General features: G+C 46.2%; 1 protein-coding gene across 3 annotated transcripts in view; it reads left to right on the forward strand.

The window, feature by feature from the left end:
* NAT10 (N-acetyltransferase 10) overlaps positions 1-21,821 on the forward strand; it is a 42,030-nt gene that overhangs the window by 15,126 nt on the left and 5,083 nt on the right. For all 3 annotated transcript variants that reach the window (XM_016920657.4, XM_016920658.4, XM_016920659.4), the window contains exons 9-26: positions 2,465-2,598; positions 3,764-3,857; positions 4,304-4,402; positions 7,466-7,602; positions 10,803-10,927; positions 11,371-11,521; positions 12,111-12,207; positions 13,012-13,128; positions 14,310-14,411; positions 14,503-14,577; positions 15,169-15,285; positions 16,652-16,785; positions 16,988-17,036; positions 19,204-19,300; positions 19,398-19,508; positions 20,413-20,585; positions 21,102-21,221; positions 21,716-21,814. In XM_016920657.4, coding sequence (XP_016776146.1) covers positions 2,465-2,598; positions 3,764-3,857; positions 4,304-4,402; positions 7,466-7,602; positions 10,803-10,927; positions 11,371-11,521; positions 12,111-12,207; positions 13,012-13,128; positions 14,310-14,411; positions 14,503-14,577; positions 15,169-15,285; positions 16,652-16,785; positions 16,988-17,036; positions 19,204-19,300; positions 19,398-19,508; positions 20,413-20,585; positions 21,102-21,221; positions 21,716-21,814 — 2,031 coding nt within the window. The remainder of the gene's footprint in view (positions 1-2,464; positions 2,599-3,763; positions 3,858-4,303; positions 4,403-7,465; positions 7,603-10,802; positions 10,928-11,370; positions 11,522-12,110; positions 12,208-13,011; positions 13,129-14,309; positions 14,412-14,502; positions 14,578-15,168; positions 15,286-16,651; positions 16,786-16,987; positions 17,037-19,203; positions 19,301-19,397; positions 19,509-20,412; positions 20,586-21,101; positions 21,222-21,715; positions 21,815-21,821) is intronic.

The raw sequence follows: 21,821 nt of genomic DNA on the forward strand, positions 1-21,821 counted from the left end.
CTTGTAAGTGTTTACTAATCTGATATGAGAACATAGGACCGTTGTTTTAATTTGTGTTGCTGCTTTAATTAGGAGAGAGGAGGGTACCTTCTTCATATAATTATTGGTCATCTGTTGTTTTGTTGTTGTTGTTGCTGTTGGTTTTTTTTTTTTTTTTTTTTTTGGTGAGCCGGTCTGCTTATTTCCTCTGCCCATTTTTTAGTTGGATTTTGGCCTTTTTTGTATTGGTTCTTCATTTTAGGATGCATTTTAGTCTAGATTTGGTACCATTCTGTTATGTCATTGGATTTTTCAGAGTTTATAACTTCTATAATATAAAACAAAATGGTAAAATATAGCCTTCAGGCAAGGCCAAGTTAAATACGACCTGGATTCCCTTTGAGTGTTTTCATCTGGAGAAACTCTGGCTTCCTGAAGCCTCTCCCCTTCCATCTACCTTGGCCTGTGTCTCTTCAGTCTCTTCTTAGCATCGTTGCCTAGGCAAGCATGACAACTTCTCAGGACCATCTGGCCTTCTTCCCACCCTCAAACACCTATTCCCAGCACAGATCCAGCTGAGGAGCAAAGTTTGGCCCCCAAGTAGTTAGTGGCTCCTGTCGTTCAGTGTCACTGGCATCTTGCTTTTACTTCTAGGCTCTCCTGTAGGCACTGGGGGCCCAGCAGTAGACAAGAGGGATGTACCTGCTTCATGAAGCTTGCCTCCTAGCGAGATGAGACAGTCAGTAAATAAAAGACATGAGCAGACCATATGGTGAAGCAGAAGATGCTACGTACAATGGGAAGAAAGAAAAAGTTGCAAAGAGGGATAGGGCATGCCAGATGAGGGTGGGGCACTGTGGTTCTACATACAGGGGCAGGGGTGGCCTCATGTAGGAGGTGATTTTGGAGCCAAGCCATGAAGGAGGCGAGGTGAGGAAACAAGCCCTGTGGCTCTTGGGGAGCCAGTGCTTCAGGCAGAGGAAGCAGCATGTGCATGGGCCTGGGGGAGGGGTGTCCCTCCGGTGTCCTAGGCCTGGCAGGGAGGCTGAGGGGCTGAAGCAGGGTGAGTAGGGGTGGAGGAGGAGATTTTTGGAGGATCTTTCAGGCCACTGGCAGGGCTTTCGCACTTACTCTATAACAGATGGGAGCAGTGGAGGCTTTTATGCCCATAGTCTCCTTTCAGCACAGCTACCAGAGGCATCCCCAGGCTTCTTTTTAAGAGGATCGTCTGGCTGCTGTGTTGAATATAGACTGGTGGAGTGAGGGTGGCAGCAGGAAGACTGATCAGGAGGCTGCTGTCATGATGGAAGAAGGATAGGGTGGTGGCTTTGAGCAGAGCAGTAGAGGAGGATAGTGGTGTAAGTAAGAAATGGTAGGATTTTATATATGTTTTGGAGGCAACAGGATTTGCTGACGAATCAAGTTATCAGGGAAGAATTGAGGAGGCTTTGGCCCAAGCAGTTGAACAGTTAACTGAGATGGGGAAGACTAGGTGGAGGAGGTTTGGGGCAACTTTAGGCGTTCAGTTTAAAGTTTGAGATCTGTAGTGTACAAATGGGAATGTACAGGAAGCAGTTGCATGTGTATAAAAGTCTGGTGTGGGCCGGCCGGGTGTGGTGGCTCACGCCTGTAATCCCAGCACTTTGGAAGGCTGAGGTGAGCGGATCACGAGGTCAAGAGATCGAGATCATCCTGGCCAACATGGTGAAACCCCGTCTCTACTAAAAATACAAAAATTAGCTGGGCATGGTGGTGTGCGCCTGTAATCCTAGCTACTTGGGAGGCTGAGGCAGGAGAATCACTTGAACCCAGGAGTTGGAGGTTGAAGTGAGCCGAGATCATGCCACTGCACTCCAGCCCCTGGCGACAGAGCGAGACTCTGTCTCAAAAAAAAAAAAAAAAAAAAAAAGGTCTGGTGTGGACCAGGTGCCATGGCTCACCCCTGTAATCCCAGCACTTTGGGAGGCCGAGGCGGGCGGATCGCCTGAGGTTAGGAGTTCGAGACCAGCCTGGCCAACATGGCGAAACCCTGTCTCTACTAAAAATATAAAAACTAGCTGGGCGTGGTGGCAAGCGCCTGTAATCTCAGTTACTCAGGAGGCTGAGGCAGGAAAATCGCTTGAACCTGGGAGGTGGAGGTTGCAGTGAGCCGAGATCGCACCATTGCACTCCAGCCTGGGCAACAAGAGTGAAACTCCATCTCAGAAGGAAAAAAAAAGTCTGATGTGCAGGGAAATGGTCCAGACTGAAGCTGTAAATTTGAGTTATCAGCATCTATTAAAAATTGGTACCAAAGGCCTTGAGACTGAAATGAGATGACCAAGGGAGTGAGAAGTCCAGGTGCTGAGCAGTGCTTTCTGGCCTGCAAGAACTGCCGCCCTCTTATTTAGCCTGCCATCAACCTCACTTCTCCACAGTGATGGTGATGAATGGTGGAAACTTGGGTCTTTCTTGGAGTTCACCTAATATGTTTCTCTTTCCACAGGCCAAAGCTGTCTTGAAATTTATCGAGGGCATCTCTGAAAAGACCCTGAGGAGTACTGTTGCACTCACAGCTGCCCGAGGACGGGGAAAATCTGCAGCCCTGGGATTGGCGATTGCTGGGGCGGTGGCATTTGGGTAAGGGGATTCAGTCCCCCATCTTTAGGAACTCTGGGCTCTGTGGGGGTAGTGTGCAGGGTTGGGGTCAGAGGACTGGTATCTCACGTTCCTAGTTCTGAGTTCTGAGTGGGTTCAGTGTGTGATTTCTCTAGGTCTTGATTTCCTGCCAGGAAACAGCAGCACTGTTTCCCCAACCCACCCTAAAGGTGCATGTTTACTTGTGTGTACACACAGACCCATATATACCAGGGCCTTTGTAATCACTATTTACAGTTGAACAAACATGCAGAGGCAAAGAAATGGGAGTAAGAAACTTTACAACTCAGGGCATGAGAATGTGTATGACCAGCCTTGCTGACTGAGAAAAGTACAAGTTTGACATTTTAATGATTTTGATTAAAAGAAGCTTTCTTTGGCTTCTGAGGAGCTGGTTTTAGGTGTGATGTTAGTTTCTGTTCTTTTCTACTGGGTTTGGAAGATACATGCAGCTGCCAATAGAGTATGTTCTTCCAACTTCTCAGCCATAATAATGAACCTAGAACTTACTGTGTTTGCCTTTGTGCATTATCTTCCTTGGTGCTCTTTAGAGCTCTGTGGGCATTTTATAGATGAATCAACCTAGGTTTGGGGAGTTCCAGTGATTTACCCAAGATCCCCCAGCAAGTCAGTGCTGATAGAGCTGGGGCTTGAGCTTAGCTCCTGACTCCTTGTCCTTCGTTCTTCCTGCTGCTCTAGCTGTAACAGCCTCTTAGCCATTAGCATCTGCTGTTAGCATCCTTTATACTCAGCAAGGCAAAGCTAACTTGGAGGTTAGCTTTGGCCTTGGCCTGAGCACCGATTGAGCTCCCCAGCTTCACCATTTGAAAGCCTCAGCACAGCTAGTGATGAGCATGAAACTACTTCTTGTAGCAGTGCACTGGATTGGGAAGCAGTCTGTCTGTTCTGCACACCGAGGGCGTTGTCTCCACAGTGCTTCTAAGCGGTTTGGTTTCACAGATGTTGGTAGCTAAATGTCTGGAGTTGCTTTACTTTCCTTCCCAAAAGGTGTCCTGACTTTGTCCCTTGCTGTTACCTCTGGTTATCACCTTTGGGACAGGAGCAAACAAAAATATTTTCTTTTTTAAATTGTTTCTTTAAAATGTTCCTAATTTCTTAAAAATCCTTCTTTTATTTTGTTCTGTAGGTACTCCAATATCTTTGTTACCTCCCCAAGCCCTGATAACCTCCATACTCTGTTTGAATTTGTATTTAAAGGATTTGATGCTCTGCAATATCAGGTAGGAAATTTGGATTAAGAATTTTTATTTTGGACCTGGTGTGGTGGCTCACGCCTGTAATCCCAGCACTTTGGGAGGCCGACGCAGGCGGATCACCTGAGGTCAGGAGTTTGAGACCAGCCTGACCAACATAGAGAAACCCCGTCTCTACTAAAAATACAAAATTAGCCGGGTGTGGTGGCGCATGCCTGTTATCCCAGCTACTTGGGAGGCTGAGGCAGGAGAATCGCTTGAACTCGGGAGGCGGAGGTTGCAGTGAGCTGAGATCACGCCACTGCACTCCAGCCTGGGCTCGAAACTCCATCTCAAAAAAAAAAAGGATTTTTATTTTGATACAGTGCTGGGTTTAAATCCAAGTGAAGTCTTTAGAATACTTGCTTACTTTCATAATATTTAGTTTCTGAAACTTGTTTCTAAAGTTTGTCATTGGTTTGACTCCCCACCAGGAACATCTGGATTATGAGATTATCCAGTCTCTAAATCCTGAATTTAACAAAGCAGTGATCAGAGTGAATGTATTTCGAGAACACAGGCAGACTATTCAGGTGAGGCTTGTTCTCAGACCCTGATGTGCAGGGCCAGTGTCTTGCTGTATTTAACTGGCTCTAAGATGTTTCCTGTTATAGACATGTATGTCTTGTGTAATTGCATGTCTTTTAGACAATGGTGGTGTTGTATGCTAAACCTGTTCCAGATTTTCAGACTCTTCTAAAGAAAAACATTCAGCAAACTAACAAATATATGTAATTAGATTGAAAAAGTTGTGTTTTTGTCCTTTGAATATGGAATAAGTGGGGTGGAAAGTATGCTGATTAACTAAAAGAGAATCTTTCTTCTGACATCAGCTCTAACTTTGCTTAGTTATTGCAGTTTTTGAAATGTTGCATCTGTAACTAGAACAATAACCTTACAGCTTAAATGAAAAAAAGAACTTTGCAAAATGTGCTCTGAATCTTTGTGGTTTAGCCAGTGGCCTATTTTCTTTTTTAAACAGTGTTTTCCCAAAAGTTCTAAAAATCTCTAGCACTCTGTAAGCCTGAATGGTCTGCACTTGTCCAAAGGCTGCAGTTTTGCTAAATCTCTAAGAGAGGCATGAGGTGACGGGCTTACAGACGGACTGAGACTAATGGGCTCTTACTGGAGGAGGTTCATTGATTATTTTTGGAATTGGGTTGGGAAGTGAGCCAGGTGAATTTGGCAGTTTATACCCTAGCACTTTATGCCTGTCAAAGCATATGTATATGCATGTCAAGAAGTTATACCTTTTTATCAGAGGCCAGATTATAAACAATGTTAAGTGTTTATGCCTTTCACCTTAATTTTTTCTTACTAGTCTCTTTCTAGAATCTCTTCATTCTGTACATTTCTGCTCACTTTTGCTTGATTCCCCCAGCTGGGAGGAGGAAAGGCTGCTGTTGGTGAGGGTCAGGCTGCAGGCAATGAGAACACGGAGACCTGTTAAAACTCAAGAAAAATACACAAACCAAAGAAGGAAAACATTTCCCTGAAATACCCTGCCTCGGGCCTTGCTCCTTCTTGAATTTGTAATCAAATACTCTCTCATATTACCAGAGTTCTTTTGTCTCCAGTGTGAGCACAGAGGAGGTGACCTTACTTTATGAGACTCCATTTGTGTACCTTTCAGGCCTCTCTTTGGGCTCAAGATTGAGAAAAAGAAGAATATTAGATAAAAGTTGGCTTCACCTCCCCTGGGGGGCTGCTTTCTGCTGCTTTTATGAGATGCTTGTTTAGTTTTTCCCTTGAAGAATACAAGATCTGGGGCCCTGTTGAGGATGTACATTCTGCTGCTAGAAATGAGCAGGGTTGGCCGGGCATGGTGGCTCATGGCTCTAATCCCAGCGCTTTGGGAGGCTGAGGTGGGCGAATCACTTGAGATCAGGAGTTGGAGACCATCCTGGCCAACATGGTGAAATCCCATCTCTACTAAAATTTAAAAAAGTTAGCCAGGCATGGTGGCATGCGCCTGCAATCCCAGCTACTCGGGAGGCCGAGGCAGGAGAATTGGTTGAACCCGAGAATTGGTTGAACCCTGGAGGCAGAGGTTGCAATGAGCCGAGATCACACCACTGCACTCCAGCCTGGGCGACAGAGTGAGGCTTTGTCTCAAAAAATGAAAAAAAGAAATGGATGGGGTTGCTGCCTCCCTGGCCCATCAACTTGTAGCAAAGCAGAACATCTTATTTGTAATGAAATAGTTCAAATGTATAGGAGCATGCAGAGACCAATATAACATTCAGGCACCCAACACTCAGGTTTAAGTATTGTTGACATTTTGATGTTTGCTGTGTTTGTTTCATATTTTAAATGTCATTTAGATTTTTGTTTTAAAGAACTAAAACATCACAAATACAGTTGAAGTCCCTCAACCCCTTTCCATCCTATTTCCTTCTGTCCCTCCCCATGGGTGACTTAGTTCTGATACTGGTGTGTGTCCTTTCAGTTCATGTGTTTCTATGTTTAGTACGTAATTATCTGTCCATAAGTGGAAACATACTGTACTTGTCCTCCTGCAGCTTTCCTTTTTTAACATTTGTTTTCAAGATCTATGCAGATTAAAGCTTGTAGATCTGGTTGATTGATCTTTAGGTATTATATGAGTAAATTATATTTACATGTATGTTTCTCAAAGTGGAGTTGTTGGGCTTTAGGATTGTGTAGTTTTCCAGCTTGCTTAAAATTTGCCAAATTCTCCTTCAAAGTGTTTATACCAATTTACCCCCATGCCAGCATTCATTTGAGTTTTAATTTCTCTAAGACCTCATCAACTCTGGATGTTTTAACAGCTATTTAAGTTTTGTGAAATGGTATCTCCCTGCTGTCTTTAGCCTTTCACTGATTATTGTTGAGGTTGAATATCTTTGTTTATGTTAATTGGTTATTCAGGTTTCCTATAAGATACCTCTTCATTGCTTTTCAAACCACTTTAAAATTAGCAGGAAGCCCTGAAGAAACTGAAGAGGTTGTTTGTATGCATAAAGATATGTAAGTGTTTATGTATTAAGAAAATAACAAGTTCTAGAAATGTCCGTCAGTGCAGGAAGACTTGGCCCTTGTAATCATGCCATCAGAGCAGGGAGCACAGTGCCCGGCATGAGAAATCCGACATTCTCCTCTTTAGCCACCACTGGGGTCGAGCTATGCCTCGAGCTCATCGGCTTTCCTTATCTGAGGCTGGGGGAAAACGTGAGGAGACAAAGGAGAGAAAGGAAAGGGAGCCACCATCTATCTCTCAGCACTGTGAGTCAGGCACTGGGCAGGGCATCTTTATATACCTGCTTTATTTTTCCTTCAAGCAGCCATAAGATAGGTATTTCCTTCATTTTACAGGAGGAGGAGTCTGAGGCACTGTGGGATTAAGTGACTTGTCCAAGGTCATATGATCAGTGGCCGAACTCTCTGAACCCAGGTGTCTGACTCCAAGCCCATCCCATTTTTGCCTTGCCAGGAAAAAGTAGAAAGGAGGAATGAGAGGAGAGAAGGAAACAGGGAGAGAGAGGAAAGAGAACATCTTTTATGATGAGTCACCAGTAATCACAGCTGTGACATGAGTTCGCTATGCTAATAATCTAAATTTTCCTTCCCCATAGTATATACATCCTGCAGATGCTGTGAAGCTGGGCCAGGCTGAACTAGTTGTGATTGATGAAGCTGCCGCCATCCCCCTCCCCTTGGTGAAGAGCCTACTTGGCCCCTACCTTGTTTTCATGGCATCCACCATCAACGGGTAAGGTACTGTGGGCAGGAGTCCTTACTCCCGTGGCAGGCTCTTGCAGATTCAGGGGCATGTAGCGGATGTGGCCTGGGCCTGGACAGCCAAGTCTGATTCTCAGAGTCTCTGAGTGTTTGGGGCTGCTTCATTCTCTACTGGGCTTCTGCAAATGGAAACTGGTCTCTTAATGAACTGTTACACGTCTCTGGCCCGACATGAAATGGGCAGTGTAAGACTGAAGAATTTTAGTCTGATGTGCTGAGTGTCTGCTTCTGTCTGTAGGTGTGATAAAATGTTGAAAAATACATGGATGGTGATACCAATATCTTATATCTTAGAAAATACAGTATTAAAGTACTATAATTATCATAAGAAAGCAAGCTCATAATGACGTGTTTTTTTAAATTTGAAATATTTAATTTTTTAATTTGAAATATTTAGTGTTGGCTATTGAAAAATTAGAACAGGTAAGCAAAAGAAAAATCACCTGTAGCCAGGTGCGGTGGCTCACACCTGTAATCCCAGCACATTGGGAGGCCGAGGCAGGTGGATCACAAGGTCAGGAGTTCGAGACCAGCCTGACCAACATGGTGAAACTCCATCTCTACTAAAAATACAAAAATTAGCTGGGTCTGGTGGCGCGTGCCTGTAATCCCAGCTACTCTGGAGGCTGAGGCAGGAGAATTGCTTAAACCCAGGAGGTGGAGGCTGCAGTGAGCCGAGATTGCACCACTGCTCTCCAGTCTGGGCAACAGAGCGAGACTGTCTCAAAAACAAAAACAAAAAAAAAAAAGAAAAATCACCTGTAATTCAACCATCTGGAGGTAGATTTTGTTAGAATTTTGATGTACATTTTCTCTGCATTTATTTTACTTTTTTCATTTGAACAAGAAAAACATTTTTAATTTGCATTTTGAATATAACAATATTGTGAAATCTTTTGAGGTCAGTAAATATGTATCTCCAATATTGGGAAGATTTCTGTATAGAAATCACATCTTGAAGAGATTATTCTGTATGCAGATTTATTGTGACTGCTTTGCTTACACTGAAAATACTGAAATAAAATGGATTTTTACTTTTCAAACAGCTTTATTGAGATATAACTCACATACTGTACTATCTATCCATTTAAAATGTGTAATTTAATGGTTTTTAGTATGTTCACAGAGTTGTGCAACAGTGCTCACCACAACCAATTTTAGAACATTTTTATCACCCCATAAAGAAAGCCTATGCATCCTCCTCCAGTTCCTCCACACCCCCCAACCCTAGGGAGTCACTAATCTACTTTCTGTACCCGTAGATTTGCCTATTTTGGACATTTCATATAAATGGAATTATAAAATATGTGGTCTTCCATGACTGACTTGTAGCATGTATCAGTATTTCATTCCTTTTTATGGTTGAATAGTATTCTATTGTGTAGATATACCACATTTTATTTTTCCATTTATCTGTTGGTGGACATTTGGGTTATTTCTCCCTCTTGGATATTATTAATAATCTTGCTTTGAACATTAGCGTGCAGATTTTTGCGTGGACATGTTTTTCAGTTCTCTTAGGGATACACCTAGGAGTGAAACTATTGGGCTAACTCTATGTTTGACCATGCGAGGAGCTGCCAGACTCTTCCAAAGCAATTGCACATTCTACGTTCCCACCAGCAGTATGAGGGTTCTGACTTTTCTGTATCCTCTCACACACTTATTATGTATCTTTGTGATTATAACCATTCTAATAGGTGTGAAGTGACCTCTCGTTATAATTCTCATTTGCATTTCCTGGTGACTAATGATATTAGCATCTTTACATGTGCGTATTGGCCACTCACGTATGTTCTTTGGAGAAATGTGTATTCGTATCCTCTGTTCATCTCTCCAATTGGGTTGTCTTTTTTATTAATGATTTGTAAGGGTTCTTTATATATTCTTGATACCAGGTCCCTTTTCAGATATGATTTACAAAAATTTTCTCACATTCTATGGGTTTTTTCACTTTCTTCTTCTTCTTCTTTTTTTTTTTGAGACAGACTCTGACTCTGTCACCAAGGCTGGAGTGCAGTGGTGTAATCTTGGCTCACTGCAACCTTCACCTCCCAGGTTCAAGCCATTTCTCCTGCCTCAGCCTCTTGAGTAGCTGGGATTACAGGTGTGTACCACCATGCCTGGCTAACTTTTGTATTTTTAGTGGAGACGGGGTTTCACCATGTTTGTCAGGCTGGTCTCAAACTCCTGACCTCAGGTGATCTACCCGCCTCGGCCTCCCAAAGGGCTGGGATTATAGGTATGAGCCACCATGCCTGGCCACTTTCTTTATAATAATGTCTTTTAACGACAAAAGTTTTGAGGTTTTGTTGCTTGTGCTTACTCTTTTTTCTTAAATAAATAAATAGGATACTTTTGGGAGAGCTTTGTTATGTGGTGTGGAGAGTGGGCATAAAACACTCATCTAGCTTTTATCATTATTTGAGTAAGAGGAAGTATTTTACAGTCTTTGAATATAATAATGAGTACTATGAAATGATGTAATGAAAAGTGCTGTGTGTACCCTGTGGTGACATATGCCTGTGACTAAAGACAAGGAGAAGAAAACTCAACAATGAAAGCTGATTGAGTTATCAGATTATAGGTGATTTAATTTTTTCCCAACATTTTTTAGCTATTTTATGTCACCTTTTAAGTGGGCATAGCAATGAAAAGAATTACTGAGGTGGTGGATTTGTTTTATTTTCCAAACTGGAAATGTTCTCAGTTCATTTCCTTATGCACCGTACTTCTAAAAGCAGCTCCGTTAGTTGACCATTTAACTTTGTTCCAGCTTCACTAAAACTGCCTAAAGCCTTTATGCTAAAGGCTTTACTTATATCCTTTTTCCAGTCCTTATTTTTTAAGTTCACATCACAGTCCTGTGAGGTGTATAGAATAATCCCCTCTTGAAGATGAGGCGAAAAGAGATTCAGCTCCTTGCCCAAAGATACTAAGTAGATGAGCCAGGACGTGAGCCCAGGCCTGGGTGGCCCCAAGCTCAGCCACCGTGCCACCCTGCCTCCTTTGGACAGGTGCCTGCTATGCTGGAAGTTCAGAGATGAGCAAGGCTGTCCTGGGGGAAGCAGGGGTCTGGTGTTTCAGCAGGTGGAGGAAAGCAGCTCTCTGTCCCCTCCTAGACAGTGGATTTGGGACCTCGTGCCTGATTCCTTTTGCCTTTGTTTCTAGCTATGAGGGCACTGGCCGGTCACTGTCCCTCAAGCTAATTCAGCAGCTCCGTCAACAGAGCGCCCAGAGCCAGGTCAGCACCACTGCTGAGAATAAGACCACGACGACAGCCAGATTGGCATCAGGTACCCCAGAACCTTACCCGGGTCCCGCGGTTCACAGCAAGCCCCTTCAGTCTTACTGATCCTCGCTTCCCCTGTGACATCATGGGAAGCACCAAACCTTCCCACCATCAGGCTGAGAGGTTGAGTTCCCAAGAGGAGAAGTAGCTTTTTTCGGAGGAACAGCAGTCCAGTGACCAGATGGGAGCCAGACTAGGGCCTTCTGATGGTGGGGCCCTTGTGTGTCCTTGTCTCAGGGCATGGTTGCATTGAGATCCCTTTGGGGTTGGTATCATGGCAAGTTGAATATCCACCAAAAACAATTTTAAACCACCCAGTTTAAATTCTTACCACACGTCTCTGGCCACCATGGGACAAATATAAAGTGAAACATTTTTCCTTGCTTTTTTAGACAATACATATTTAATCATTGTTTCTTCTTTTGTGTGTGTGATTGTGGGGAGCAGCGCGGACACTGCATGAGGTTTCCCTCCAGGAGTCAATCCGATACGCCCCTGGGGATGCAGTGGAGAAGTGGCTGAATGACTTGCTGTGCCTGGATTGCCTCAACATCACTCGGATAGTCTCAGGCTGCCCCTTGCCTGAAGCTTGTGAACTGTATCCTCCTCTGGGTTTCACTGGCCCTGTGAAAAGGAGAGGGGTGGTGAAAGAATTCAAAGGACTTGGGTCCTTTGTTTCATAGGATGCTGCTCTAGAGAAAGGGGAAAGTTGAACATTTTCAATTTCCTTTTTCTCTTCCTTTTTTTTTTCTTTCTTTTTTTTTTTTGAGATGGAGTCTCGCTCTGTCACCAGGCTAGAGTGCAGTGGCGCAATCTCAGCTCACTGCAACCTCTGCCTCCCGGGTTCAAGTGATTCTCCTGCCTCAGCCTCTTGAGTAGCTGGGATTACAGGTGCCAGCCACCACGCCTGGCTAATTTTTGTATTTTTAGTAGAGACAGGGTTTCACCATGTTGGTCAGGCTGGTCTCAAACTCCTGACCTTGTGATCTGCCTGCCTCAGCCTCCCAAAGTGCTGGGATTACCGGTGTGAGCCAACACGCCTGGCCCTCTTCTTCCTTCTTTTATGTGTTTCTGCTTAGGACACTGAGCTCCTGTTCCCAGCTACGGAAATTTGTTCTGCCTCCAGAGAGTAGTATGACCTGTCTTCGGCTATTTGTTTTGTTTTGGTTTCTTAACTCCAGACCCAGGTACTATGTTAATAGAGATACCCTCTTTTGCTACCACAAGGCCTCTGAAGTTTTCCTCCAACGGCTTATGGCCCTCTACGTGGCTTCTCACTACAAGGTAACTGCAGCTAGCCCTTGTGTGAATGGTAGCAGGGAGCTTCAGCATTTGGCAGTCCCCTTTTACTTGATTTGCATATTTTATTACCCAATGGCTTAGGTAACTGTTCCATTGGGACATTGATGAGGTCCACTGATCTTGCTGTGTGTAGGTATAGAGCATGTAGCTCCATGCAGTAACGGGACAGGGTGGAAAGCTGTGTCCATTTTTAAAGGAGTGCTTTCATTTCTTGCCTGCCTACTAAACTGATAGGATGAGGTGACATTGCAGTTGTGGCCCGGTGGTGCAGTTTGACCTGAGACCAGCTTTATAGCTCTGGGCTACTTTTATGGAACAGTGAATTTGAGGGTTTAGAATATCAGAGACTCTTAAAAACAAAACGGTTGGTTAAAAAGGATACTTTTTGAATGTCTAGATAGTATTTTTATGAACAGCCTTTAATGGAAGGCTTGAAGAGTTGGTGTTAGAAGTGGTGACAGTTTTTCCTGAAATAGCAGCCTCTTATCTGTAAAAAGTTCACTTCCTAGCTGTGAAATAAGTAGTGCTAAATAAATTCTCTTCTGCTGTCCAGCCTCAGTGCTCGGGGTGAGAGGACAGTAGGCATTTGAGGCTAAGTTCCACTTAACCTGTTATGAAGAGTCTCAGGCTTGCCAAAATACTAGAAAGATGCTTTGCTGGACTTCTGCTCCTCACTTGGCTTTGGAGAAGGCAATACTGCAGTCATCCTGTGGTTCTGAATCGAACCTTTTGCGTAAAGGGCAAGAGGAAGAGTGCTTCTCACCGACCCGTGTTTGGCTTCCACAGAACTCTCCCAATGATCTCCAGATGCTCTCCGATGCACCTGCTCACCATCTCTTCTGCCTTCTGCCTCCCGTGCCCCCCACCCAGAATGCCCTTCCAGAAGTGCTTGCTGTTATCCAGGTATAGGAGCAGAGGCGTCCTTGTGGCAGTGATTTGGGGAACCACTGAGGCATCAGGAATTAGTGGCTTAATAACTGCATTGTGGGAGTTTTGAAACTGTGGAGTCCTGGTCTGGAACCAAGGGGCTGGGTCTGCTGAGACAGGTGACTAGGGTACACTGGAAGAGGTTAGCGCCACTAGACACCCAAAGCTCCACTGTTGATGGACGGGGAAAAGCCAGAACCGACTGCTCTCTTATTTTGACTCACAGCTTCTTCCACAAACAGACTTGTTTGTTTTCTCCCTTTATTACAAAAGCAAAACATGGTGCATTTTGAATTAGAGGCTACAGATTGGGGAACAAATTTTTAATGCCTAGCATGGATGTATTTATGCATTTCTGTATCACTTTTCCTTTTCATATACATAGTAATCTGCTTTTATTTTTAGGCAGTGTATAAAACACTCATAATCTACATAAGTTTTAAAGCTGTATAGTATTTCATTATATACATGTACCATGATTTGTTCAACCATTCACCTGTTAGACATTTTAGTTGTTTTGAACTTGTGCTGTTCTGTACAGAGCCTCATGAGCATCCTGTGTCTTGATGGCCTTCACACACGCACAGCATACATAGAGACTCTCTTCTAATGTGGCTTTTACTTTTTGGGTCAGGAGGCTGTCAGTCTTCTGCCCTGTAACATGGGGCCTGGTAATTAAGCTCCTGTTAAGAATGGATGTGTCAGGCCAGGCGCCGTGGCTCATGCCTGTAATCCCAGCACTTTGGGAGGCTGAGGCGGGCGGATCACAAGGTCAGAAGATCAAGACCATCCTGGCTAACACAGTGAAACCCCTTCTCTACTAAAAAAAAAAAAAAAATACAAAAAATTAGCCGGGTGTGGTGGTAGGCACCTGTAGTCCCAGCTACTCGGGAGGCTGAGGCAGGAAAATGGCATGAACCCAGGAGGCAGAGCTTGCAGTGAGCCGAGATAGCACCACTGCACTCCAGCCTGGGCGACAGAGTGAGACTCCATCTCAAAAAAAAAAGAGCGGGGGGAATGGATGTGTTAGTGTCAGGGTTAAACCTGAACATGGGGGTGGAAACAACTGGCCTAGTTCGAGAAACAAGCTATATTCTGTGAGTGGGCTCTGTATCAGAGCTGGCCTTTCTGCCTGCACTGTCCTGCTTCCCCCACAGGTATGCCTTGAAGGGGAGATTTCTCGCCAGTCCATCTTGAACAGTCTGTCTCGAGGCAAGAAGGCTTCAGGGGACCTGATTCCATGGACAGTGTCAGAACAGGTGACGGGCTTTCCCTGGTGTGTCTGAGGGAAGCTGGTGGTGTCCAAAGATGTCTGTGTTGCTAAGTTACTGGTTTGTGTCTCCCACACAGTTCCAAGATCCAGACTTTGGTGGTCTTTCTGGTGGAAGGGTCGTTCGCATTGCTGTTCACCCAGATTATCAAGGGGTAATGTGTCCTCAGGCTCCCCTGAAGCCGTGTTGCTGGCGGTGCTTTAGGGTGGGGGTACTTGGTGGCTGGAATAAGAAGCTGGTCAAGCAGAAGCAAGTGAAGTGTAGGCACTTCCCTGCTCTGGAGAACTGAGCCAGGGTTCGGGGTGGGTGGGTGGACAGGATGATGGCATATGCTCACTCTTCCTTTGTGAGAACGAGGACTTGTGAACCAGACCTGCATAACAAAATTACCTTCTTAGAACACCTCACTGAGTAATTGGCTGTAGAAACTGCCTTTTCAGGCAATGGTACAGAAACTGCCTCTCATTTGGGCTTGCCCATCTGGAGACCAGAAAGCACAGCCATCCTTACCCTCAAGTGGCTGTTCTTGGTGAGCTAGACCAGTGTTAAGAACTCGGGTCACACTACTTTCAGTCTTAAAAAGTGTCTCTGCTTTGACCTCACTCAGGGTTTTCATTGGTTCTCTTGCCCCGTGCTGTTTGACAGGGAGGGAAGGTTCTCTAGAAGCAATGCAGGGGAGTCACCGTGGCTTAGACTGAGAGCAGCTCTCTTCCCTTGGCCTCTTCCCCTTCATGTTTGCTCCTAGATGGGCTATGGCAGCCGTGCTCTGCAGCTGCTGCAGATGTACTATGAAGGCAGGTTTCCTTGTCTGGAGGAAAAGGTCCTTGAGACACCACAGGAAATTCACACCGTAAGCAGCGAGGTAAGCATCTTTCGACAGACCTCCTGTGTCCTGGTTCTTGGGAGGATAATTCTCTGGGTTTTTAGGGGCATCAACAAAAACCAGTCCAGAGCTTTGGACCCCTCTCTCATTTTCTTCTGCTGCTTTCTCCTACCGAACACTTTAGATCCTCAGATCAGTATCATTGGGATCATCTGGCAGCTTGTTAAAAATGTAAATTCTTGAGCCCCACTCCAGACCTACTGAATCAGAAACTCTGGGGTAGACCCCGTAATCTGTAGTTTAACAAGATTCTCAGGTGATTCTGATGCTCATTCAAGTTTGAGAATCACTGCTCTATAATCTCCTCTTTCATCCTACACCAGACTAAGGGAAGTTCTGTCATTCCTTGATAAGAATGACTAATACTAGTAACTGTGACAGCCTTTCATGTGCATTCATTGATTTTCATAGTATGTACATTTGAGAGCTAGACAAGGGGCTTTTATTTAAGTTGAGGCAGCTGGGCAACATGGCGAAACTCCATCTCTACAAAAAATACAAAAATTAGCCTAGCATGGTGGTGTACGCCTGTAGTCCCAGCTACTTGGGATGCTGAGGTGGGAAGATTGCTTGAACCCCAGAGGTTGAGGCTGCTGTGAGCTGTGATCTCGCCACTGGACTCTGGCCTGGGTGACAGAGCCAGACCCTGTCTCAAGCAATGAAAAAAAAAGTTCAAGCTCAGAGGTTTGTCACTTCCTAAGGCTGTCAGGTGATAGAACCTGGACTTCATGCTGGATCACAGGGGCCTGCCTGTCCCTTTGTAAATCTGTTGGGCATTTTTTTTTTTTTTTTTTGAGATGGAGTCTTGCTCTGTCTCCCAGGCTGGAGTGTAATGGCGTGATCTCAGCTCACTGCAACCTCTGCCTCCCAGGTTCAAGCAATTTTCCTGCCTCAGCCACCTGAGTAGCTGGGACTACAAGCACACACCACCGTGCCTAGCTAATTTTTGTATTTCCAGTAGCGATGGGGTTTTGCCATGTTGGTTAGGCTGGTCTCAAACTCCTGACCTCAGGTGATCCACCCGCCTCAGTCTCCCAAAGTGCTGGGATTACAGGCATGAGCCACCACTCCCGGCCTCTGTCAGTCGTTTCTAAACTCTTTGGCTGTCTTCCTGCATTCTAGAGGTCTGAAGCAGTGTGGTTCCATGCATGTTGAGGTGTTTTGTGTACTTGAGAATGATTGCTTGACTCCAGTGTTCTCATAGTTTGAAAACCACAGCAATAAACCAAGAAACCTCTCCCAGTTTTTGTTGTGCTAAGTCCAGAGTGCGCTGCGGCAGGGGTGCTTGACGATGTCTCTCTCCCTCTGCTGAATGGACTGTGTTCTCTCCTTGGCATCTTCCCAGGCTGTCAGCTTGTTGGAAGAGGTCATCACTCCCCGGAAGGACCTGCCTCCTTTACTCCTCAAATTGAATGAGAGGCCTGCCGAGCGCCTGGATTACCTGGGTGTTTCCTATGGCTTGACCCCCAGGCTCCTCAAGTAAGTGCCTGCCCTCCTTCCGCGGCATCACTCCTTGGCATTGAGAAAGAATAGTTCTGTGGGCTGTGTGTCTCTGTTGGTAGCTGGTGTCAGTGCTAGCCTGCTATTCGTGGCGTGCTCTTCCTGGCTCTTGCCCTTGTGTGTCTATCAGCCGCTCCCCAGAGGCCACACACAGTGACCTACTGTCTTTGTATCTTTGCAGGTTCTGGAAACGAGCTGGATTTGTTCCTGTTTATCTGAGACAGACCCCGGTGAGTGAGGCATCCAGCAGAGGAGAAGTTTAGGTTTACCGTTATGGTAGGTGACAGGCCTGTCCTTGCAAAGAGCCCTAGTGCCTCCCTGCTGTATCGCTCTGAGCAGGTGGCTGTGCCTCTAAAGAGGTTTATTCTGATGGACATGGAAACAGCCATCCTCAGTGACAGGCCACATCATCACACATTTCTTCCCCGACTACACGGTGCATGCGTTGTGCTTAGTCATAAAATGGCAGAGGTACACGTGGACTTGTTCATCAGATTCTGGGAAAGGAGAGTGGACAGGAGGATCAAGGGTAATTCCTAGAGTTTTGGCTTGAGAAACTGGGTGTTGGAGGTGCTGTCGGAGATGGGACTCACTGCAGGAGGAGCAGATTTGGAGGGAAGAGTGGGAGTTCTTTTTTGATGTTAATATGAGATGCCTATTGGACATCCAAGTGGAAATGTGGACTAGGCATTGATTTGACTACAGGAATTTGGAGGTAGGGAAGTTTGGGGCTAGAGATGGAGCTTTGGGAGCCATCAGCGTATTCATAATAGAATACACTGCAGGAGGGCACGGAGCTCTTGTCTGTTGTGTTCATTGCTGTATCCCTCGCACTTAGAGTAGCAATTGCTGTGTAGTTTGTGTTCAGTAAATACTTTTGTTGAGTGAATGAAAAATATCTGGAGCCAATGAAAGGACGTGAGAGTGACTCCTTGGACCCTAACGTTTAGAGGAATGAAGAGGAGGACACAGCACATACAAGACTGAGAAGGAACAGCCCTGATGTGCAAGAGAAAGTCGGGTGTGGTGTCACACGTCAAGGTGAAAAAGTGGGAATGGGAGTCAGCCCTGTTGAGAAGATGAGGAGGATGAGGACAGCTGGCCATTGGATTCGTCAGCAGCGGTGAGCTGCATTGAAGCAGCTGCAGTGGAGTGGAGGCTTTGGCCTGGCCAGAGGGAAGAGGAGGTGAAGAACTAGAAGGGGAACAGGCGACTCTATCAGGAAGCGAAAGGGAGCAGAGAAACAAGGTCGCTGGAGGGAGATGGGTGCTAAAGAAGGATTGTCCGATGGGAGATTCTAGAGAAAGTTTTTTGCTGCTGGGTTCGATCCTGCAATTAGTGGTATAGGTGAGGGGGGCTGACCGCCAGAGTGCAGGCCTTGAGGAGGTGGTGGGTGGGACTCGAGACTCAGGAAGAGAGGTGACCACCTACTTCATCCTTCGGAACAGGGAAGGCAGAGAGCGTGGGAATGGAAGGCATCAGTTGGCTGGCTGATTTGGGGTTGGGAGGATGAAGACATTGTCTTCTGAGTGCTTCTGTCTTCCCAGATGAGGGGAGTCCATCGGCTGAGAGGGAAGTGTTGGAGGTTTGATTTTGGAGAGGGCAAAGTCAGTATCAGAAGCTAGTGTCCAGTGTCCGTCCGAGGGTTTAAAGTGGGACTGGTGAGGACTGCTGGGTGTTGGGCTGCTTCCGTGCAGGCAGGGAGCTGCAGAGATGGGTTGGGTCTCTGTCAGTACATTTGGTGGAGGCTGAGGATGTAAGTTTGGCTGTCAGCTGCAAGGAGAACGCAAGCTAGTGAGCTGTGGTGTGGTCTGCGGTGTGTCCGTGTGGTCTTGCACTGCGCACTGTTCATTTGTGACTTGATGGTGGTGTTTTTATGGTGTGGGGCTTTGTTGTTATGGAGTAAAAAATGTAAAAATAGTCACAATTTTAACACCTAAAGAAGCCTGCACTTGCAGACTGGCTGCCAGCACTGAGGTGTAGGTTTTGGCCCTGGAGTTTCTGCTGTGAGGCATCAAACCCATGTTGACTGGATTGTGTGGAGCTTAAGCCCTAATGACTGAGTTCAGCATCTACCTGAGAGGAGCACATATTTCCCTCCCGCACGTCCCGAGCAAGAGGCAGGCCCAGAAGAGCCAGCAGCTCTGCTCTGTGTCTGTGACACTTTTGAGGAGATTGCAGGACAGTGATCTTTGCAGCTGTTGTGTGTGAAGTGAGGTGACATGAGGAAGGTGAAGGCGAGGGCTGTTTGAGAAGGGCGCCTACCCCCAGCCCGGGAAGAAGGAGAGGCCTGCGGAAGCACTAAGCCTTTCTTCTCTGAGTGTTTACCCTTCATCAATGATGGGTTATTCAAAAAAAGGGGGTTCTTGGTGCCAGTTAAACCTCTGTGTTGCCCAGAATGACCTGACCGGAGAGCACTCGTGCATCATGCTGAAGACGCTCACTGATGAGGATGAGGCTGACCAGGGAGGCTGGCTTGCAGCCTTCTGGAAAGGTGACTGAGGAGTGGGGGTTTGGGGGAGACAATGAGGTGATTGGGGGCTGCCGGGGATGCCTCCAGACCTCTAACTCTGCGTGATGGCACCCCACAGATTTCCGACGGCGGTTCCTAGCCTTGCTCTCCTACCAGTTCAGTACCTTCTCTCCTTCCCTGGCTCTGAACATCATTCAGAACAGGAACATGGGGAAGCCAGCCCAGCCTGGTGAGCCGGGCGGGGACAGGGAGGAGGGTTGGGAATGGCTTGGCTGTGTGGGAGGTGGGTGTGGTGTCCTAGGAAGGGTTTGGGCTGGAAATTGAGGGACTGGTTCTAGCCTGCAGTCACTCGCTGGTCACCACCCGCTTGCCAGGCCCCTGCTCTGTCCCAGGCTGTGCTGTCTTTCATTTTCATGGTAAGACTCTGGCTGTGCAATTTAATGTCAGAGGTGTCCATTTAGTTCATGTAGCTGGTTGGTTATGGAGGCCGATTTACATCTGTGCTCTAGGGGAGTGAGGTGCTCCATCTCTGAGGTTTAGTTTCCTCATTCATGAAATTGTAATAAGAATATGCTGCTAGCCTTCTGTAGCCAACAGCACACAGAAGTGCTTTGTGCATACAGATTGTTTGAATACTTAAAAAACAAAAAATGTGTAAGAGATTAGTTTTATTGCATATTTTATATATAAATATTTAGGTATAGCATGCATATATGTGTATATGTGTGTGTATATACTTTTTTGCCAATTATATTTTGATGGAGAAATCCGTATATCTTGAGCTGGGCAGAGCTTACACACTTTCTGTGACACCAAATGAAGTGACAAAGCAGGGAAAGAGTGTAGTTGTGTTCCCCTAACCCTGGGCCACAGGGAGCTTTTCTTTGGTCCATGTGTTCAGTATGGGAACTGAGCAAGGGTCCTGTGGCAGCCGTCCCCTCCCCACATGTGGCCTGGAGCCACCCCTTCTATGGCAGGAGCAGGTTTGGTGCCCCTCTGGGCCAGGGCTGTGTGGTATGGCTGCCAGGCCCTGTTAGATGCTCCTGTGTGTTAGGGTGCCGCCTGGGGGCTGTGTGCTATCTCATGAGGGTGCCGGGTGACCTAACCTGTCTAGCTCTCTATCCCGTGGACAGCCCTGAGCCGGGAGGAGCTGGAAGCACTCTTCCTCCCCTATGACCTGAAGCGGCTGGAGATGTATTCACGGAATATGGTGGACTATCACCTCATCATGGACATGATCCCGGCCATCTCTCGCATCTATTTCCTGAACCAGCTGGGGGACCTGGCCCTGTCTGCGGCTCAGTCGGTATGCTATCTGTTGCTTGAGTGGAGGAGAAGTGAGGATTGTGGAGCTGTTCATTTGCTGGGTGTTGGGTTGGGCACTTGGACATAATTGTGTGCCTTTAATTCCTCATACATCTGATAGGTGGGTAGTGGCACCCTCATTCTACAGGTCAGGAAACCTGGGCTCTGAAGTCGAGTAATGGGTCCAGCCATACAAAGTGAGAGAGCTGCAGCTTCCACCCCACTACGTTGCCTTGACACTTAACTCCACCTTAGCAGAGGTTCAGGAACATCCCAAACTTTTAATGTAGTTGTGAAGCAGGTATTTGTCAGGATAAAAGTTACTTTGGGGATTTTAGGAAGACAGCATTTCTTGGTGGTCTCAGTAACAGGATGAAAGAGAAGATGCCAATATACACAGTGCTAGTCTACCTTTGTACCAATAGCTTTGGTCAAGAGAGTACTCTGGTTCTTGGCGCCATTTTAATGGGCAAGGGCGTGTCCTAGAGGCCCACCCAGCAGATTTTCCATCCTTTAGGCTCTTCTCTTGGGGATTGGCCTGCAGCATAAGTCTGTGGACCAGCTGGAAAAGGAGATTGAGCTGCCCTCGGGCCAGTTGATGGGACTTTTCAACCGGATCATCCGCAAAGTTGTGAAGGTAACCTCAGCCTGAGGGCAGGGGCTTGATGTCTGTCAAATAGTGCAACAAACCCACTCCCTGCTCCCGAGATGAACACATGTTAGCATTTAGCTGTGTTTGCTGCATCTCGTCACACACACACACACAAATCCAGCACTTCAGAACACATGTTAGCATTTAGCTGTGTTTGCTGCATCTCATCACACATCACACACACACACACACACACACACACACACACACACACACGCATGCAAATACAGGACTTCAGCTCTAAAGAATCTGTGAAGTTCTGTGTCCTCTCCCAGAGGCATCCCTATTAGGAATTTGGTACATATCCAGTCTGTGTTCTTCAACTCTTCCCGCTAATATCCACATTCCTAAACTGTAGAGTGTTGCTTTGTGTCTTCAAAATGCACACCTTTCTATAAGACACCAAGTGTCTGGGTCACGGGTGACTGGGTCCCTGCTGCTCCTTCATCTTCTGCTTCTCTGTTGGTTGTCTTTTGTAGCTATTTAATGAAGTTCAGGAAAAGGCCATTGAGGAGCATATGGTGGCAGCGAAGGATGTGGTCATGGAGCCCACGATGAAGACCCTCAGTGACGACCTGGTATGTC

This window comes from Pan troglodytes, chromosome 9 (genome assembly GCF_028858775.2).
Source record: "Pan troglodytes isolate AG18354 chromosome 9, NHGRI_mPanTro3-v2.0_pri, whole genome shotgun sequence".
NCBI lineage: Eukaryota > Metazoa > Chordata > Mammalia > Primates > Hominidae > Pan > Pan troglodytes.